The sequence below is a fragment of the Strongyloides ratti genome, assembly GCF_001040885.1.
Source record: "Strongyloides ratti genome assembly S_ratti_ED321, chromosome : 1".
NCBI classification, from domain to species: Eukaryota; Metazoa; Nematoda; class Chromadorea; order Rhabditida; family Strongyloididae; genus Strongyloides; species Strongyloides ratti.
The window spans coordinates 5,575,891-5,598,630 of record NC_037307.1 but is presented as its reverse complement, the minus strand read 5'-3'; the positions used below and the strand labels follow the sequence as shown (position 1 = coordinate 5,598,630).

Genomic DNA, 22,740 nt, shown 5'->3' with positions numbered 1-22,740 from the left:
TGTAAACAACAATTTTGGGGGTAGTTAAAATGAAAATGTTTAATTTATAGTTTTTGTTATATAATCATAATAATATCATTTTAAAAAAAATAATATTTATCATTATTATTTTCTTTCTTTTTTTTATAATATCTCATTATATATAATTTTTTTTTTTTAAAAAGTCACCAAATAATATGGAATTTTTCTCCTAAAATGAGAAATAGTAAGGAAGACATCTTTTTATATTTTTTAATATTCATTTGCAAAAATGTATCTATGTAAAAATTTAAAAATGACTTGAAAAGTAATGTAATAATTCAAATGTGTCAGTTTTTGTCGAGAAGTTATCTTCAATTTTAAAAATTGTAAAAAATATTTTAACCTAAAGATGTTTTATTTAAGAAACTCAATGTAATATTTTTAATAGTATAAATTAAAATGAAAAATATTTATTTATGATAATCATAATAAAAATGGTTTTTGAAACAATAGTACAAATATTTTTTTTTCCATTCTACAAATAAATACATTTTTTTGCAAAAAAAAAAAACTTTGTAAAAGAATATTTGAAAAAAATTAATATAAAGCAACAGACAAAAAATTTATTATTAAAATAAAATTTATGTAACAAAATAAAACTTCATTTGGTTATAAACAAAATGTACTTAATAATAGAAAAAAAAATGACAAAACAGATTGCTTTTGTTTGTTATCAAAATAGTAAGATAAAAATTTTTATAAATTTATCTAACAAAACAGTCAATTTATAATGTTTTTTAAAATATGCATTTATGCTCAATAACGATGTATGTATTTTTAATAAATATAATAAGGTGCTTAATGGATTTAGAAAAATGTAGATATTGAATTTTAAAGAAAAACAGATTAAAAAAGACTATGATCAATATATGCAAGCTATATTTGTTATTATATTCTCCATATAAAGTAAATATATAAGTATAAATTAAAATATGTACTTTCAGGTGATTACGTGTGATTTTTTTTTTTCGTAAATAAAAAAAAAAATTAATGATAGAAAGGTGTATGATGTTAATACTTATGATATAAAAATTAAATATTATATAGTATTGTAAATTAATGATCAAAAGTCTTATATATAACACACACCAACACATTCTTTTAATATTATAATAAGAAAAATATAATAAAATTGATAGTATTACTAAACAAAAAAAATTGGCCAAGGTATACAAAAATTTTTAGTTTTAATAGTATAATAAAATATAATATTATAAAATGGGACACCAAAAATGTCAGTATAATTGTTAACAAAGTCAAAAAAAAAATTTATATAGTATAAAAAGAAATTATGTAAAAAAAAATTTTTTTTTCCCTTTTTTTTTAAACATAAAATAAACAATAATACTTAAAAAAAAATGTTAAAATTATTTTATAGTTTATTCTTGCAAAAAAAAAAAAAAAATTGAAAAATAATAAAAACGAAAATTAGTTATATAAAAATCTTAGTTATATAAAATGGTGAAAATAATCAAAAATTTTTACTTTACAAACAATAAATAGACACATCTTATAAATTAATATATTGCTTTAGTGAAACCTACATTTAAACATGATAATATTTATAAGAGGATGGTGACTGAATGCTGTGAACTTCTTTTTATATTATAATCATGAAAGATACACCTATAAGTATTTAAAGACATCCTGACTCAATCTAAATGATTATTGAAGCAAAAATATATTTGCAATTAAAAAAGAATATAATTTCTTAATTGTATATGATTGTAATAAAAATTTTTAATAATTTATATAATGATCATGTTTAATTGTTTGTCTTTATTAACTAATATTATTTTTTTTTTCTTTTCTTATAATTTATCAAATTATATATTTTTATATATAATCATATAAATTAATTCAATATATCTTATTTATTATTATAAAATAACAACTGAAACTTTAAAAAAAAAAAAAAAAACCACATCAAATTTAATAAACAAGTAAGAATTATATAATCTTATAAATATATTTTATTTATATTTTTTTGCCATTAAAAGATAGATATATGAAAAAGTAAATGTTACATAGAATAGCACTTAATATACAAACTACAATTTTATGTATTTATTGTGTTAGAAATATAGTCTATAAACATACTTTTTTCCTTTATCTTAAAAACTCAAAGTAGAGGTCGAATAAATTTTTGCGCATTTTTATATTAATGTTACTCTAATATTATAATAGTAACAAAATATTTTCCTAATGATTATTTCCAATAATATTATATAGAAGATATACCAGTTTAATATGTGTCCAGACATGTGATATAATATAAAACTGACATGATTAGGCTTCGATAAAGATAATCTTTGATGTGGCAAGATAGAAAAATACACGATTAATGTACTTTATATTTAAAATCTTAATAAATTAAATTGAAATTATATAGAAAAATTATTATATTTTCTGAAAAAATTAAAAAAACTTATTCTACTAATATATAATAAAAATTATACTTACAATATATAATATCTTATAATGATCATAATATAAATAATAGATCAAATATTTTGGAAGCTTATTTATTTGTAATATTTATTATATAATTAACAAAACTAATATATATATATAATGTTTTAAATAATATAAAAGAAGAAACATATATATAGATATATAATAATATTTTAACATTATATTTTTTTTTAAATATATTTTTAAATAAACAAAATACTCTATTCGTCAAAGTTAATCAAATTTTGTATTTTTAGTTTAACATATATATATATATCCTTATATATATATGATAAATTTTGATTTTATAAAAATATAAAACTTTATAGTTTAACTAAAATAATTAAAACTAATTTATTATAAATATAATATTATTATAAAATATCTTACATATTATTTAAATATTAGCTTATTAAATTCACCAAAATGTGATATATTACAAATTACTAATAATTATTTATATATATATAATATGACTTGAATATAATTTGAAATAAACTATATATTATGATCTAGTAATAATAACAAAAAAAAAAGTAATTTATATAAAAAAAAATATAAAATATATATATAATATAAAAGATATATATTCTAGTTATATTATAAAACATGTTAAAATATTTAAACAAAAAGATATATTTAGTTTCAATTTAAGGAAAAGAAATAAAAATGAAACGTGTAATTATTAATGGAATAAGTTTTAAATAAGACATAAGAAGTCTTATTGTATATATCACCAAAAAGATAGTGTTGGTAAAAACATGAAGTTGTTATCATACTTTATATTACAATAAAATGGCATTAGAATTTGGCAAAAGTAGTTTATACTCTTAACCAGATAATTTGGTTGTTTACTTTTCATAGCTCTCTGTGACCGGCACTCATCGCCATTTTGGCAAATCCAAGACCTCGAAAATGGAAAAAAGTAGAGACAATTTGACACAATGCCCAAAATATGCCATATCTGAGTTAGTTAGAGGCAGATCATCTAGCAAACTTCTTAATCTTTCGTACTTTAAATATATATATATAAGCTTTTATATCTATAACAAATGAATAAAAATAATGGTATGTACGTGTGGTAGTAGGAATATCTAGATGACGTCTTTGAAGGCACGCACCCTTTTGAAAAGACACATTTATATATTTTAATTTGTGGTATGGGATTGCCTTTTACATACATATGAAAATGTTATTTGTACGCAGTGAAACGAGTTAACTCTTTTAAAATTTAATATTATCAATATGTGCAACATGGTATAATATGCGAGATATAAGGATATCATATATATGTTAATGTATAATTATATATCCCATAAATAACAATTCAGATATATATATATATTTAGATATATATATCTTAGATAACCAAAAAATTCTGAAACAATAAGAAAAAAAAAGTAAGTAAGTAACATCTATTTACATGCATGTTTTTTGATGTCTTCATATACACATATATATATTCAAAACATTTTTACAAGATTATTTTTAAAATTATATACAACTTATTTATATCAAATTTTTATATATATATTTTTTTTGAATGACAATAAATAATAGATATATGGTAAAATAAAAAACTAAAATGCAAAACAAAGTTTAAATAAATATATTTTAAATTTATGAACAATATTTTTGTTTTAATATATATTATTTATATAATTATATATATATAAATAATTTAAATTTAAAATAATTATATATTTGATCTTTTAATATATTTTTAATAATTAAAATTTCTTTTGTTAAATTTTTAAGTATTTAAATATATTATTCTATAATAAATTTATAATATAAATAAATAAATAAAAAAAAATTTTTTTTAAATAAAATATTACTTGATTATATTTATATTCAATAATATTTTCTATATATATATATATATATCTGAATCATTTAATTTTCAACTTTTTGCGCATTTTAATAATAAAAATAGTAAGTAAGTGAAGGTAACCCATCACTAACTTTTTAGCTGTTGAGATAAAATATCCTTTTATATAAAGATTAATACTTATTGTATTTACACTATATTTTAATATTATATAAACAAGTACATTTAGAAAATATATTTTATAATGTTTTAATAAAGAGTGTGTTGTGGTCCACGATTTTTACGTTAAGGGTTGTATGAGAAATGATGACAAAAGAAATAAAAGTTAAAAAGACATTTATAAATGGTGTATTTTTATTAGATAAACTTTTTTTCTTTTTTAAAAAGTAATGATAATAATATTCGTATTTGAAAAGTAACTATACATTGAAAATACTTGTTATAAAATATTATACATTCATGGATATTTTATAAAACAAAATAAGTGATTATTCATATGACTTGAGTAATAATTAGATGTTTATATATATGATTCACGTAACTAGTAAACATTTTGATGTAATAACTAAATTTCAATCAAAAAACATTATATAATTAATTTTTTTTTTTAAAAAAATATTTTTAAAAGAATTAATTTTTATCCTTTCGTTAAAATATTTATTGTATGTAAATAAAAAATTTTTGTAAAAAAGAAAAAAAAAAAAAAAAAGACAACAGTGATATAACCAATCCTTCAATAGACATATCTAATAATCTTAAAATATTTTAATAATAATAATAACATTGAACATATTTTACAAAAGCAAGTCTATATTTGAAAAACAAGGATTTTGTTATTTAGTTTAAGATCTCAATATATCTTTTAGCTTCTCTTATTAATATTGAAGAAAAAATATTTTATTTGTTATTATTATAAACAAGACGTCATTATATATAAAAAAAAATAGGCTGTAACAAAAAAATAAGTATTTTTTTTTTATGAACAATATTGTGATCTAAAAAACAAAAGTTTTTTCAATAAATTTTCATTAAATAAATAAAATATATATATATATATTTTTAAATCAATATTATTTCTAGAGTAAACAAAATGTTTACTGATCCGATTTTATTGTTAATTTCAGATAACATGAATAACTTACTTAAAAAGATATATCTAAAATAAAATTATTATGACAATAAACAAATATTTAATGCATGGAACATTTTTAATACCAGTTTATATATAAATGATTGTTATATCATAATTTTGTACTATAAAAGAGAGAAAAATTAAAGGAATTATAAATTTAAAAAAAAAATCATTTAATAAATTATGAAGTACAAAAAAAAAATATATATATATATAAAATTTTTATAAAAATTATTTATAATATCTTAATTAAATTAAAGTAAATGAAAGTAAATTATATTTAATATGATAATACAAAGTATATTAAAATGTAAATTTAAAAAAGAATAGTTTATACATGCAATTACAATTATATCACTCCCACTCAAAAAATAATATAACATTGTCGTTATTTATTAAATTTTTTAAGATACAAAAGAAAATATGGCAAAATATATGTATATATATATATATACAACTGTAACTATGATATCATATAAATATTTTATCACTTTAAATTATGTTATACCATAGTATCTTTTTATTGTTTTCATTTGTAAGTTGTGGTGCTCATTTTCAAAAACCTTAATTTACAATGATGGTAAAGTAGCAGCTCTCATCATTCTTATTATCTTCTTCCAATTCTCGTTACATATTCCTATATCAAACTATATTATCACAACAATAAGAATATAACCAAATGGCACCAATTTTAGGAAATATTTAGATGCATCTGTATAACAACATTTATTTTAACAACTTTAGGACCTTTCTCAATATTTTTCTCTTATTTTCGGACTTTTATAACAACACACATATAATATATATTATATATATATATAAGAAATTGACAGAGTTTTATTTTTCTTAATATATGGATAAAAGATAAGGAGATGGTGGTAGGTTAACAATAAACTAATAAGATTGAATGTTAAAATATATATCATATATAAAAGTATATTAAATATTATTTAAAATAAAAAAAAAAGAGTAATTTAAAAAAAAAAATTATATATAAAATTTATAAGTATAAATATTTATAAAATATAGAAAAGAAAAAAGATATATAATAGTGTAAATTTTAATGATAAAATGTATATGACAAAATGAATATACATTATAGTATTAAAAAATAGTTGAATATCTGGTGACTAAGCAATTAACGTATATATTTGTAGAAAAAAAAAATTATATATATGAAAAATATTTACTAAAACCATCCTTATACTAAAACATCTTCCATACCATATTTAGACGATTACATATATTTTTATTGTAAACAAAAACAAAGTGTCGAATTTTTTTTTTTTCTTACTTTGTAAGGTATAAACATTTAGTAGTTTGTTAACCTAAAATTATAATATTTCTTAAATTTATTGAAAAATAAATCATTGTAAAAATTTGTATTCCATCGAATTTGACAATATTATATATATATATAATATTTTAAAATATTATTTATGGTAATAAATAAAAAAAAAAAATACTTTAATAAAGTAGTAATGTAGTTTTAAAATAGTGAAGAGGAAAGAAATTTTTGTATAGAACACATTTAAAATAATTGTTTTTATAAAAGTTTGTTTACAAAATAAAATATATATTTTTTTTGAATAAATAATGAGTGACCGGTTGTGAAAAAATTGCTTTTTACAAATTTTTTTTTTATTCCTGGAAAAACAAGGATTCTATAAAGATGAAATTGACCTGATTTATCATATATATATATATAAGTAATGAAAAATATTTATTAATTTTTTTATTTTTTGTTTCTGTATACCTATCATAACTATTATTTAGGGAACAATAAAGAACCATTAAAGTAGTTTGCCTATTTTTAGCATCCAATTATATGTTGAATTTAAATTTTTTTTTTCAAAAAAAAATAAACAAACCACCATCCTTTAATGTTAGATTATTTAAAAATTTATTTAATATATTTTTTTTTTTTTTGGAGAGACAAATTGTTATATAATATTTGTAAGAATAAAAATAAAATACTCTAATACATATATATATATAAAAAAAAAACAATTATATCTGAAAACTAATTTACCTATATCTATTTTTTTAAAATAAATATTTTAATTTCATAAATTTTATTTTTATGATTTTAATTATTATATTAACAAAATAAAAAAGAGGATATAGTGAAGGTATATTAAAAAATATAGTTTGTTTATAATTTTAAATTACTTACTTTTAAAGTAAAGTTACTTTATACTTATGGGTAAATTGATGAATTTTAAAATAATTTTAAAAACTTTGATTTTTTAAAATTAGTTATTTTTAATTTATTACTATTATTATTATTTTTATATTCTTAGTATACTCAAATTTTATTTTTTTTATTTTCAATTTAATGTACTTTTAAGGGTTAATGTTATTGCAATAGTGTATGACCCATAAGGTTACCATACTACCTAATATTTATATAATTCTCCTGGAAGTAGTTAATTACCAGAGAATGTAAATAACTTTAATTGAAATTTTTCTTAATATAATACAATATAATGAAATTTAAGGTAACCACTTACTTATATTATAAATAAATTTACAATAAATAAAATATTTAATTAATTATTAAACTTAAAATTAAAAAAAGAATTAACCCAAGTTCAGGATTCACCATCAACAACTAAAATATTTTTGTTAAAAAAAAAAATTTCTTTTCATCAAAAGTAATAGTATATTCCAAGTTATCTCTTCACTTCATATAAACATTGTTATTTTCATTAGAAAAGTAATTAAAATGTCAAACTAATATTTTCTATATTTTTAAAATAAATAAATTTTTGAGTAGTAAAAAAAATTGACATAATAATTTTGATTTTTACTACAATAAATAAAAAAATATAAGGGTAAAAAAATGTAATAATTTATTTAATTGATAAAATACCATCAACAAAAAAGAATATAAAAATATTTTTTTAAATAATATATTTGTCAAAAAAAAAGAGTTACTTGTAAAAATTATACATATACATATGTATTTTTTTTATTTATACTAAATTAGCTTACAATACTAATTATAAAATTATTATATAATACAAACTTGTAAGTAATGATAATTTGTTTTTAAAAAATTAAATATTAAAATATGTTAAAATTCTCGTAAAAGTATGAAAAACATCAAAAAAAAAGAAAATACACAAAAAAAATAATATTTTTTTGTAATTTTATAAAATATGTTTACAATAATTTAGTATGTGATGAACAGATAAAAATATTTTTATTTTTAATAAAGATATTCTAAAAATATACGTTTTAAAAATTCTTTTTCCTTGATACATTTTATGTTCTTATAACAAAAAAAAAAATATAAAAAAAAAAATGAGAGAAGAAAGAAGTATTGACAATATAGTTGCCATAAAATATTTCAACAGTTTTTAAGAGATAAAATTAAGAAGAAAATAATAATGGATTATTATAATATAATAGTCGTTTTATTATAAAAAATTTAATATATAAATTTATAAGTTGTTACTAACAATATAATATAAAATATTAGTAACATTTAGAAATAAATTTAATATTATTTACAATGTTGTTTTATATAATTTTTATATTTAAAATGGAAAAAAAAATTTTTTTCAAATAGAAAATGTCAAATAACTTTAGTTATATTGGCACAAATTTTTTTTTTAACTAATTTTATTTTACAAATATAGTAATGTTATTTAGGTAGTCATTTTAATTAAATAAAAATAAGTAAAATAAAAGCTTATTATTTACAAGTCATTACAAATAATATTACTAGGTTGTTGTAAAATAAAATCAAGAATTATAAGCATATTGATTTTATTAGAAAATTATAAACAATAAATTAATGGTGTTTCACCAATCACACAATAGATTTATTACTATAAAAATAATAAAAACATTTTTCGGTTTACTTTTGATAAAAGTAATAATAGTAAATATTTAACTTTAAATTAAAATAAAAACAATAATATAAATAAAAGAGTACTATTTATTATAAATAATCAAAAATAATAATTTAATTTTAATATAAAATAATAGAAATTTAAAAGTATTAATATATTAAAAATTAAAAACTATTAACATTATATATTTTGGTGGGGGAATACAAAAAAAAAAAAGATAAAATAATAAAAAAAAATACAATGTTAATAGTTTATAAAGAATATCCAACATTTGGAAGTAACGTTTTAAAAGGTTTAAAAATTTTAGTTAAATTGTTAAAAATGAGTATCAAAGATTATTTAGGCAATCTTCTATATTTCAGTTATAAAGATGTAGGGAACATTTTAGACGTAATGAAACTATTACATATGTACTTTAAGAAATCAAGTTTCATAACAAAAGCATACAAATGACAATTTTTTTATTGAGTAAAAAATTATTTGTAAGGCAACATTTTAAGAATTAATCATTTTTTTCTTTAATTTTTTTTTTAAATAACTTTTTTGCAAAAAGTCAATCTATTTATAACATAATTTTAAAAATTACTTATTTTGAAATATGAAAATGATTATTTGTTAAACAAATTGAATTTTAATTTTATGAAAAAAAAAAAAAATCTCAAAAATTTTTTTTTTTTTATATATAAAATTTGGTTATCCTCTCTCATTTAAAGTAGTTAGATTTTAATAAACTATATGAATTTTAAAAAGGAGGATGGCATTATCATGTTATATGTAACTTTTATGAGTAAAATAATTGTTTTGGAAAGGTATTAACATATTTCTATGATTTATATATACAAATTTTTTTGAAAAAAAAAAAAAATTATATTTAGAATAATGTTTGTTATTTTTTTTTATTACTTTTTATGTTAATGTCTTATACAGTTTTTTTTTATTAATATTATTATCTTAAAATATAATAATTTTTATAAAATTAACTTCATATTTTTAAAAAGAAATATATAGATTTTCTTCTTCTTTTTTCTTCATATCTTTAGTAAATATAAATATAAATTGTTTTAATCATCATAATATTTGTAATCTGTTTTCGTTTAAATATATATAATATATAACTTAAATTATAACTTTATAAAGAAAATAATTTTCTTGTTAACTTTTTCATAATCATTTAAGACAATTATTTTTTTTTATTATTATTTATTAAATAGTATAAAAACTGTTTCCAAGGTAACGTAACTATATAAATTTTATCAATTCATAAAAAGTTGATGAATCAATTCATAAATAAATAGTAATTAATTTATTTTATGGTATAACTCATTTTAATTAGTTTCCTAGGTAACTATATGAACAATTTTACATATTTATATTTTAAAAATTATATAATACTATGTTTAATATATTTTTTTTTTAATATTTACATTTATTAATATAGATATATTTAGTATAAAAGTTATATCCATTAAAAGTTTAATAAACTAACATAGTAAAAGTCTTCTTTCAATTTAAAGAAAATAATTTTTATTTAACTATAATGTATTGTTTATTATTAATATTCTTTGATTTTAATATTATAATTCATGTTATACTATTTTTAATCGAGTGTTAATAACTTTCTTTTTTGAATATTTGATTATATTCGTAATAATTGTTACCCTAATGTGTTGGATATTTTTCTCTGTACTGTTCAACTTTCTTCTTGTTCTTGTTCTTCTTTTTTTTTACCACTATTAAATATTATTTTTTTTTGTTACTTAATATTAACATTATAAAAATTGAAGTCTTGTTTTATTATTAAAATATTTGTATTTAAAACTTTATTTAATTTTATAAATTTAATATTAAATTTTAGAATATCAATAGAATATTAATTTAAAATAATATTTAACAAAATATACAATACTAATATTATTTTTTTTTGTAGGATAATAAATCACCGTAAAACACGAAAATATATAACTATAAACGTGAATATTCTTTCTCTATTTTTTTAACATAAATATCATATTTATTTATTTCATTCAAATTTGTAAATACTAATATTCTTACCAAAAAAATACATACAAACAAACAAATAAACAAAAAAAAAGAATAAACTTTACTATATATAGTTGATATCAAAGAAAAATAATGGAACAAGCCCGTGCTCAAACAGAACAACTACGTATTGAAGCTTCGATAACGAGAAAGAAAGTCTCTGAGGTGGCAAAAGATTTAATTGAGTATTGTGAAAAAGAAAAAGCCAATGATATGCTGGTCTCTGGTCCAATCGACAATCATAATCCATTTCAAGAGAAGAAAAGTTGTAACATTTTGTAATGATTTTAATTTTTTTTATCTTTAAATAAAGATAATTACTTCAATTTATTAAAGGTTACTTTTTTTTTTATTACAATGTTTAATTGGAGGTTTTTTTTTATTTTAATGTTTCTAAAATAATTAAACATTTTTTGGTTTAAAGTAATACCTTAATATATGTTAGTACAATAAATAATTTCATTTTTTTTATAATATTTTTTTCCTTGTTTAAAAATAATTAAATTAATTATTTCTTAACATTTAATTTAAATATACTTTTTTAAAGTTTTTTGAGATTATATAGTTTAATGTAAAATTTATATTCTTATACATATTTAATGACAAACCACATTTTATATTTTCTTTTAATATAATTTTTTATTAAATAGATATAATTAAATTATTAATACTCATTTTTTAAATTATTTATTTTGTAATTTAATCAATAAAAAATTATATATAAACCATATTTATAAATAATTATGATTATTTTCAAAATATATAGATTAAAAAGAACCAAATAATGATCTTTATTAAATGACCATTGAACATAAAGTTCCTTATACCCTCATTATATTTTATAATAATAAAATATAAACTATAATATTGTTTAAATAACTAACATTCTTTGTTACTTTACTTTTATAATACTTTCTTGATATAAATAAAAATTTGTTTATAAGACAATTAAAAGTAATATAAAAAAAAATTACACATCAACTACAACTAACTTTATTATCTTAACATTTTATTATTCTTTTATTTGTAACTGATTTAAAGTAGTATAAAAATTTTACCCTAGAAATAAAAAACCTATAATTTTTTTTTTTATATATATTTCATTTTTCATCCAAACAACATTTATCATCATAATCAATTTTTTAACTTAATTGTTTAAAAATAAAGTAAAATAAATATATTGTTAAAATTTTTATGTTACATAATTAAATGAATTTTTTTTTTATTTTTGAAAAATGAAAAATATTATATTTTATATAAAAAATAATACTCCATAATATAAAATATATTTATTATATAAATTTTTATAACAATAAATATAACCACTATTTATTATTATTTTTTTATTATTTTATATAATTATTATGGTTAACTGGAAAAAGTATATATTTATATTTTTAATATCTTTAAATATAAAAAAAAAAATTTTTTATACATATTTAAATAGAAGGCATTTTTGTCTCAGGGTCAAATTACATTAATTTAAAAAAAATTTTTTTTTTCTTAATTATATAAAAGGATATACATTGAATTACAATTATTATATAACAACTCTAATTAAAAATGTAAATGAAAAAGATAGTAATATAGTTTTTTTTTTGTTTATCAACTTTTAATTATAAACATTATAATAAAAACCTTTTTAAACAGGTATTTTTTTTTATCCCCCTAAAAAAAATATATGGTTATTTAAATATACTCTGAAATCAAATGATACTCTTTTACTGTGGTAAACTAATAAAACATAAAATAAGAATTTTTATCATTAATTACACATTATATAAAAATGAAACTAATTATCTTGAAAATAATCGTGAATGTGAATATATTTTTAAATTTCAACATTTAATTACCCTTAAACTTAAGTATTAGTTTTCTTCTTTTATACATTTTATTTATTTTAAATATAAATTTTTAATAAAATAAAAATTTTTTTTTTTCCATGTATAAATATATTATTTTATTATTATACAAATATGATTATTAGATTATATTTATAATAATTTATTAAATTCCTTGTTATTACTATTTATTTTATTACTATTTTTTTTTATTTTTTTGATCAAATTTTTATAATAAATATCTTTTTATATATTTCTTATTAAAATTTAAAAAGAATGTCCCTTTATATGTTTACAAAATAAAATTATCAATAAAGAATATATATATCACCCAAAACGACTCTTCTATCATAAACATTTTAATAAAATAAAAGTTGGCAAACAACTAATGTCATTTTTCTCTAATTTCTCGTTATACCCCCTATATTTTAAGGGGTGATGGTACAGAATGGTACATAGAGTGGGGGTAAAAATAATTGCAAGAGTGGAGCTAAAAGGGCACTGAGATGATTTGTTTTCATAAATAATGATTGTTATAATTAATAGATTATAACTTGATAGAATAATAATAAAAATTGATGTTGATAAAAGAGAATACTTAAATAAAGAATGGGATTTTTATTATAAAATGTTTAAACAGTTGTTTACGGATTACTAAGAAGATTTTTGCGGTCAATTAAAAAGAAAAAAGATTTTTGAGGATTTATTTTTAAAGTGATATATTTTATGTATAGGTTGACTTTAAAATAATCTTATTGAAATTAATTTTATATTTTATATAAGATTTATGTAGTAGAAAAATTTTAAGATAATCTTTGACCATTGATTATATGTATGTTTTTTTTTTTTTTTTGTTGCGATGATAATGAAAAAAATTTTATACCACATATATAAATAAATTGAAAGTTTTAAATTACTTTTAGTGCGAGTATATTTTAAAAAAGATATGTTTATAAATATAACTTTTCTTTTATTATAATTTTAAAAAAGAAAAAAAAGAAAAAATGACATTAAAAAATATAATTAAAAAAATTTATTAATCTTTTTTTTTTCTTATTTAAATAAGAGTAATATTTTTATAGATAAAAAAATCTATTAAGATAACACTTTATTATAATAGAAAGAGAAGAAAATTAATATTTTTCTTTAATAAAATTTTTAAATTACTTTTATCTTAAATTTTGATCTCATTCATTAAGTTTTAAATAAATTTTAGAAAATGTCTTTTTAAATAATTTATGTTTAATTTTATACCAATTTTTCTATTGTTTTACATCTCTCGGCAGATGTTCTGTAAGCAGGATTTATTGTTGATTATCATCCGTTTCTTTCGATATTTATCTTTTAAGGGTTATATTAAATTTGAATAAGATAGAAATATATTAAAGTAAAATGAATTACATATATTAGTATTTCCTAATTTTATAATAAAAAAGATAATATAAATGTTTATAGGAAAAAAAAAAAAGTTATAAAATAAAGTTAATTAAATGTTTATGTATTTATTATCAATCATTTTTGATATTTGTAACATTTTACAATTAAAGATTTTTTTTTTAATATTAAATGAACTATTTAAATATTAAAATTTTATAATTAATCAAATATAATTGTAATTTAATAATAAAAATTTTCTTAATTATCATTAAAGTAATAAATTTAATGTTATTTAAAAGTAAAATTAAAAACTTTTATTTGTTATTATAATTATCAACCTATTTATCTTCATCATTTAAAAAAGAAAATTAAAAATTCAAACTGTTTCTATTTTAAAAATGATGTTCACATACAAAAACTAATATCCTCATTAATCTAAGATAAATTTTTGTCAGATGGTTTACTGTGACATAAAAAAAAAAAGCATTTGTAACTGTCTTTATTTTACATTTTCGCAATATATATTAATTCTTTATAGGATCTCTTTTTTAAAAATTTTTAACCCGATGGTCAGTTCTTGTTTATCTATCTTAAAAAAGAATATATATATATATATATATATATATTTTATTTCTTTATGGTAGTTTTTGTTTAAAATATCTCGGGCAATTGCACTTGTAAACATAGTTTGTTTTATTAGCTTATTTGTTTCCTGGGCAAATTTTTTTTTTTTTAGTATATATATATAATATTTAAATAAAATATAATATAAAGAAATATTATAAAATTTTATTTACGATAGAATTATTTATATAAAAATATATAAATAAAATAAATCATAAAAAAAAAGTTACATGAAATTTTTTTTTTCTTTTTTATAATAAATGTATTATACTACTGTAGCGTAATTTTCTTTTACTTTAATGCCATTAACAATGACCCTCAATCATAGTTAATATTATAGTCTACCAAGTAATTCCCCTCATTTTTTTTTTTTTATTAATATCAATCTTTATATAAATTACCCATCATCAACGCTTCAAGCGTACATCAGTATATTTTTCCTACAACTTATAGTCCACTTTTAATTCCCTCATCAACAGTCACGGACATTTTACTATTGATAATAAATTGTCGAATTTTCTATATCTTTCAAATAAACATTTATACCAGAGAGACTCATCGTCAAAAGACAACACCACACTATTCTAAAAGGCTAATTACGTTTTTTCGACTACCTCCTGTCTTGTTATAATGTTATACATATAGTGCCAATGTTTAAAGAAACACTTTTTTGTGTATGGCAAAAGAATAAAAATAATATGAAAAAAGCAATATATTTTCTGGTCATTTTGCGCTCTTTTCATCACACTATCATCAAAGATAGCACATTACCATCATCATTGATAATAAATACACATTTTTATTTGGTTGCCTTGATAAGGACTAGTTTGGCCCTAGGTCTTTAATAAAAAAAAAAAGAAAAGAGTAAAAAAAAAAAAAAACTTTTCTCTAATTCTTTTTATCAAACCCCTTTAAAATAAAAATTACACTACTACTACATATAAACTTTTTATTTTATTTTTCTAATTTTAAAATATATTCTTTTTTATGTAAATGATTTATGTTGATGTATTTTTCTTTATTTTTATAAAATATTAAAACAACTATTTTAATTAACGATAAATCTCATGGATATCAAGTTTTTAAAGAGAGGTTTATTTGAAGGCTGCAAAAAGTTGACAGTATTTATTTGTGAACCTATTTAATATTGTTAACTTGGTTTTTATGATTTTTGATCCTTTCACTATTTTTATTCATATATGCAATGTTGAGTATATGCTATATTAAAAATTATTAAACTAATGTTATATCAACATATTATTAAAAAATATAAGTAAAGCACTTTAACAATATATAATTCTTTTTCCCCTACACTTAAAATTTTTGTTATTTATAATGCCGCAAACATTTTTTTTTTTTTTTTCTATCATTCTCGTATATTTTTCAAAAGAAAAATGTTTCTTTTTCTTATTCTTTTAACCTATAAACTTTTTCTCCTATAGTACATACATATTTTAATTTATTTTCTCTGATACACAATATTATCTCCCTATCCTCATAGTTAGTGATGTTGTAAATTTTACAAGATAGAGTTTTTGATGTGATGCAAAAAAAAAAAAAAAAGGGGTTCGTGCGGGCAAATTCTTTTGACACCACAGATGTAGCTCCAACAACCTACTGCAAATGTCTTTGTAAGAAAGCACACACATATTTATTTGTATAAAAAATTGAGAGCGCACTTTTTTGTTAATAAAATATTTTCTCTTTCTCTCTGTACTTATACATATTAAGTAGATTGGACGAAATATCCTTTTTTGATAAAAGAAGGGGTTTTTGAAAAAGTAATTTGTTAGTGTAAGAGAGAAAGAGAATTTCTGTTTAAAAAAATTTGTTTGAGTTTACTTTTTTGTAACACTAGGGCAGTAAGTTTTATGTAGTCAAATCATTCAATATATATATATTTTAATTGTAACTATCTTTTTATATTATAATTTTATATAGATAATTAGGTTGATCTGACACATTATCCTATCACATTCCTAAAATATAACATTTTAAAAATTTATAACTAGTATTGTTATTTAAAGTGTTTCTTTTTTATATATAATTTTTCATAGTCCTATATATTTTTCAGTGGCCAAACATCACCCTATCAAAATGCGTTATTCTTATCATTTTATTTAACTTTTCGACATGCATTTTTTCATGTATAACTGACATTTTATAAAAATTTCTAAAGCTACATATTTTTTTTTTTTATTTTATTAATTATGTTTTATTTTACAATGCATTGTAATTTTTATGTATTATAAAATTTTCTATTATATAAATGAAAGACATTATTTAAATGAAAAAAAAAAGAAAAAAAGTGTAAGGTTATAAATATTTTATATAATTACTAATAATATTTAAAAAAAAATATAATGGGAAAGTAATATTATATTTTATAATAATTATAATATTTCCTAAAAAATATTAATTAATAATTTTAATTACATATTTATTTGACATTTTTTATGTTACTATAAATTTTATTTTATAAGTTTTCATACTAAAAAGATAACATTTTATAAATGTTGATTATTTATATAATTTTTAATACTTAATTATTACATTTTATTTAGTTAGAGTTTTCTTTTATAATGATAAAAATTTTTATAAAAACAATCTTTTTTTTTAAATAGAATATAAAGATTTTTTAAAATGATAACCTTTATTTTAATGATATATAGTATAAATGTATACTATTTTAGCAAAGTAATATATCATTATTAATATTCTTTTACTTTAATTTGCCTTCAGATGTTCTTTATTCACCATGACATTATCAGTATTGTTGGCATATCTTTTAAAACTTCAATGACCTTTACATTTTTCTATCAGCTTTATGTGAAAAACAATCACACTATGAAACATTTATCATAAAAATTGTACTAAATGGTCATTTCAGTACCGGTCAGTGAATAGCACGAACATTAACTATTTCAAGAGTTCCGCCTTTGTCTTTTGTACTTTAATATAGAAAACATTGGGAGTTAATAATAAACAACAATAAATAAATGATAAAAACTCTTATTATTAATTGATAATAATCTTTTTCTCTGTAACTTCTACCATAAGGACACGAAACATATTAAAATATGTACACAAAAACAACATATAAAAAATTTTTTTAATATAAAAGTTTATTTGTTTGTTTGTTTCGTGATAGTTGGAACCAATGGCACAAAATTAAATGATATTAATTTTTAGGGGGTACATTTTGTTGTAACAATTATTTTTAATATACTTTTAATTAAAATTGATATATATACATATACACTTTTAATAGTTCCTTTTCATAAATATTTATTAAAATATTTTAAAAATTTTTATACATTATCTAGAACACTTATTATTTATATATTCATCTTTTACCTTCTTTTATGTCAATCTCTATCTTCTGGTTCTTTTTTCTAATCTTTATTTCTAAAATTTTAAATCCACCCTATTTTTATGGGTATCTTTTATTTTATAAAATCTTTTACTTTTATTTATCTTCTATTGCACCACTTAAAAATTAAATTTATTAAAATCTTTTATTCACCATCTTTTACTCATTACTGTTTTTAGATTAAAATATTTGTAAAATGTTCCAAAGCGCTAGAATATTTATTAGCGGCAGTCGGCTGTCCTCATCATTTACCCCTAAAAATAAAGTTTTGTTATATTATTATGTGTTTCTGTATGCCTATATAAATGTATACATAAAATCTCGTTTTTCAAAAAAAAATATATATATAATATATCACTAGTAAAAATAAAACGAACACATATTATAAAAATTTGTAAAAAAATATATATATGTGTGTTTTATGTTTTATTTTAAAATAATTTATATTTTTTTTTTATGTAAAATTTTTATTTAAAAAAAACAATTGAAAAAAAAAATTATAGTTTTTATTTATTTATAATAATAACTTTTTTTTTTAAATATTAAGGAAGTAATTACTTTTTGTGATAAAATTATTTTTTATATGTGATAATAGTTTCAAAGATATTTTTATTACTTTTTTTCCCATTAATTAAATTTAATCATTACTTTGGTAAAAATTATTTTTCTTTCAATTAGTTTGACATGTTTTGTTTTGGGGTGTTACTTTTTAATAAAACACATGAATATATATAAAATTATATATATTTCAAGGAGGGGGATAATAAGACAAATATAAAAATATAATGTGACACAAAATGTAATTCTATGGTGTGTTCTTTCTCTTCTTATTCATTTAGTTCTTTTATTATTATTTTTAATACCCCATTTGGTAGTGGCTGTCTTGTTGTCTGATTCTTGAAAAAGTGCACTAACAGGACACTCGTTATTCTAGGGTACCCTATAAATCCCCATAAGTTTTGTTGTGTACTTTGTGCCGAGCCATTTTGTGACAGCCACCAAGTTGTTACCCCCATACTTCTCTTTATCAAAGATCAGCTGATTATGGGCGTTCTCTATTTCAGACCCCCCTAATATTTATTCTTTAATGTTAAAAATTTTATATCCGGGTAAATGTAAAAGTTGTCGTTATTTTTTATTTATAATTTTATTTTGTATATATTTTTATTAGTACTCTTTTTTTTTTATATTAATTTTTTTTTTTAAATTTATTTATTCTTTTATTTAATTATATTATATATTATAGGAATGAAATATATCTAAAAAAAATAATAAAGATTGGATATTTATTTTACTAACTCATATACTACCACTTAAAAATTACTGCCTGGGAATAATTATTCCCCATAAAAAGTATCCTTTTTATTTTACCTATTATGTCACATTGTTTTGAACGGAGTGCTCCAGCTACTACTACAACAAAAGACAATAGTACTACCTCTTGGCATCCCGATTCACTTTCTATTCATACAATTTCTGATAAACGTTGTTCTGCAGAGTCATTATTTTCAACTCTTACTGTTGATCAATTAAATACTTTAACAAATTCTGGAAATATTTTTAGTTCATTAACTTCATCCTTAAACCAATCACCTCAGTCGTCTGTTACGTCTTCAATTTATTCTCCAGACACAACATTAAAAAAACAAAATAATATGCTGGACGTTGAAACACCTAATCATTCTTTAATGGAAGGTATCACTGCGTCAGCAAAAGCTGCTTCACAAACAGCAAATCTTTTTAAAAATGAAATTAATGAAAAAGAAGTTTCTGAAAATGATATCATTGATCTCGAAAAAAGTAAACAAATGCAGTCAGATTTTATGGCTAAAATTAGTAATTCATTTAATTTTTCCTCAAATCAAGATATTGAGAAAAATAATGATGTTGAGTCAATGGAGATAGATGATCAAGAAGCAGCAAATCTTTTATTAAATTTTTCTAATTCAAATTCTAATCAGCAACAGCAGCAGACAAATGCCTCTTCTTCTCATTCTAATGGATCATATGTTACGGCTCCTGGATTGAATCCCCCTACTTCTACTTCTTTAAGTAGTGGTATTAATGGAACTGGGACATTTGTTTGTTCAATTTGTGGTTTTTCTTGTAATTCAAAATTTCATCATAATAGTCATATGAATACTCATAGTACTCATCAATGTCAAAATGCCTGTGGTTATAATACAAGAACACTTGGTAGATTAAAAAAACATATGTTATCATGTCATTCTACAGAAAATCGTAATTCTTCTGATATTACATCAAATGATACATCTAATATAAATTCTAATATGGAAACTAGTAGTGATTTAGCTGCAGATGTTAAATCTCTTGTTGATAGTGTTAATAAAGTTAAAGAAGAATTATTATTAGATTCATCTCAATCATCAGCTCTTGATCAAATTAAAGCACTAACAGAAAAATCAACACATATTCCAGTTGTTTCGATAAATTCTGGTGATTTAACAGCTGCATTAAATTCTCTAACATCAGTAACATCAAATGATGATGGGCTATCTTCTTCATTTCTTGATGCTACATCTTCATCAGGTAGTCAATTAATATTAAATGCTACAAATTCAATTACCGGTGTAGATTCTCCACCAACAGAGCAAAGACGATCATCTGGAAAACCAAAAAATTATAAATGCAAACAATGTAATCATGTCAGTACATCAAAAGATGAACAATGGGCTCATGCAAGAACTCACATTCCACCTGAAAAACAATTAGTCTGTCCAAAATGTGACTTTGTTACAGAATATAAACATCATCTTGAGTATCATATCAGAAATCATTTTGGTTCAAAACCATTTCAATGCAACAAATGTTCTTACTCATGTGTTAATAAATCTATGCTTAATAGTCATATGAAATCTCATACAAATGTTTATCAATTTAGATGTCGTGACTGTACTTATGCTACCAAATATTGTCATTCTTTAAAATTACATCTTCGAAAGTATAATCATAAACGTGTTCCAGACAATAATGGTAATGATGATCCAGAAAATTTTGGTGATTCACCTAATGGTAGTACAAATGATGTATCACGATCATTATCAGAATCATATGCTGCTCTTGCTGATAGTGCATTATCAGCGGCAAATGTTATGAATAACAACAACACTATTTCTACCTCTTTAGCTAATAGTTTTATGTTACCACAAATAATGAATACATCTAATTCACAATTATTATTTAATCAACAAAATTTAGATATGAATGCTTTGTTAAGATTAAATTCTCTTAATAATCAAATTCAACAAGCCAATTCTGTACAAGGAATGTTAGATGCCAATATGCCATGCAAACTATGTGATTATATTCCTTTTTCTAAAGAAGATGCTGTAAAACATAATATTCAACATTTTCTATCAAATCAACAATCATCTAAGCCATCTTTTAATTTAAATTCTCTTTCTAATAATCAATTGGGTCAAAATAATTTCTCACTAAAAGTTGAAATGCCTCCATTACCACCATTGAAACGATTACAACGTAGTGGTAGTGAAGGAGATGATGAACATATGACAAATTCACCAGATGTTGATTCAGCTTCAGGTGAATCAAATGTATCACCATTACTCTCAGGAAAAATGTCAGGAGATGAAACTAATGAAAGTGTTAGTAGTTCTCGTGATGGAATAGCTGGTATTAAAAGGAGAAAAGGTATGAAATTAGATGAAATTTCTCAAAGACTTCAAGGCAAATCATCACCAGAAATAGAAGGTAATTCAAGTGGTGGAGAAGATAATTGGTCAACAAGTACACCAGGTTCTAAGAAAGATCTTAATATTTCTACTAAAGATGATATTGATAATAATTCTTCTCAAATTATTCACCAACCAATTCCTCAAATGGGAAATATTTCTCTTTCTAATCCTATGGCAACAAGAGAACCTGCAAACATTAATTTACTACATAATGGATTATTAGCACATTTGACAAATCTTCAGGAACAAAATAAACTTGGTTCATCAGATGATCAATTTAAGTTTATATGTACACATTGTAAAATGGGTTTTGCTGATCAAGCACTTTATCATATTCATTGTGGATACCATGGTTATGAAAATCCATTTAAATGTAATCGTTGTGGTCATTCGTCAAACGATGCTTTAACATTCAATCTCCATTTATTACAAGGAAAACATGATTAGGAAAATTGTATTTTCTAAAAT

General features: G+C 19.2%; 2 protein-coding genes across 2 annotated transcripts; both read left to right on the top strand.

Moving 5' to 3' along the window:
- Window positions 1-11,434: 11,434 nt before the first annotated feature.
- Window positions 11,435-13,641, top strand: SRAE_1000178700 (G-protein, gamma subunit family and G-protein gamma-like domain-containing protein; the record flags this gene model as incomplete). Its single annotated transcript, XM_024648784.1, has 2 exons — window positions 11,435-11,609; window positions 13,616-13,641. 2 exons carry the CDS (start codon window positions 11,435-11,437, stop codon window positions 13,639-13,641), a joined length of 201 nt encoding a protein of 66 aa, XP_024502728.1.
- Window positions 13,642-19,932: 6,291 nt separating this feature from the next.
- On the top strand, window positions 19,933-22,719 carry SRAE_1000178600 (Zinc finger protein 513; the record flags this gene model as incomplete). Its single annotated transcript, XM_024648783.1, has 2 exons — window positions 19,933-21,106; window positions 21,152-22,719. The coding sequence occupies 2 exons, from the start codon at window positions 19,933-19,935 to the stop codon at window positions 22,717-22,719; spliced, it is 2,742 nt and encodes a 913-aa protein (XP_024502727.1).
- Between the last annotated feature and the right edge of the window lie 21 nt (window positions 22,720-22,740).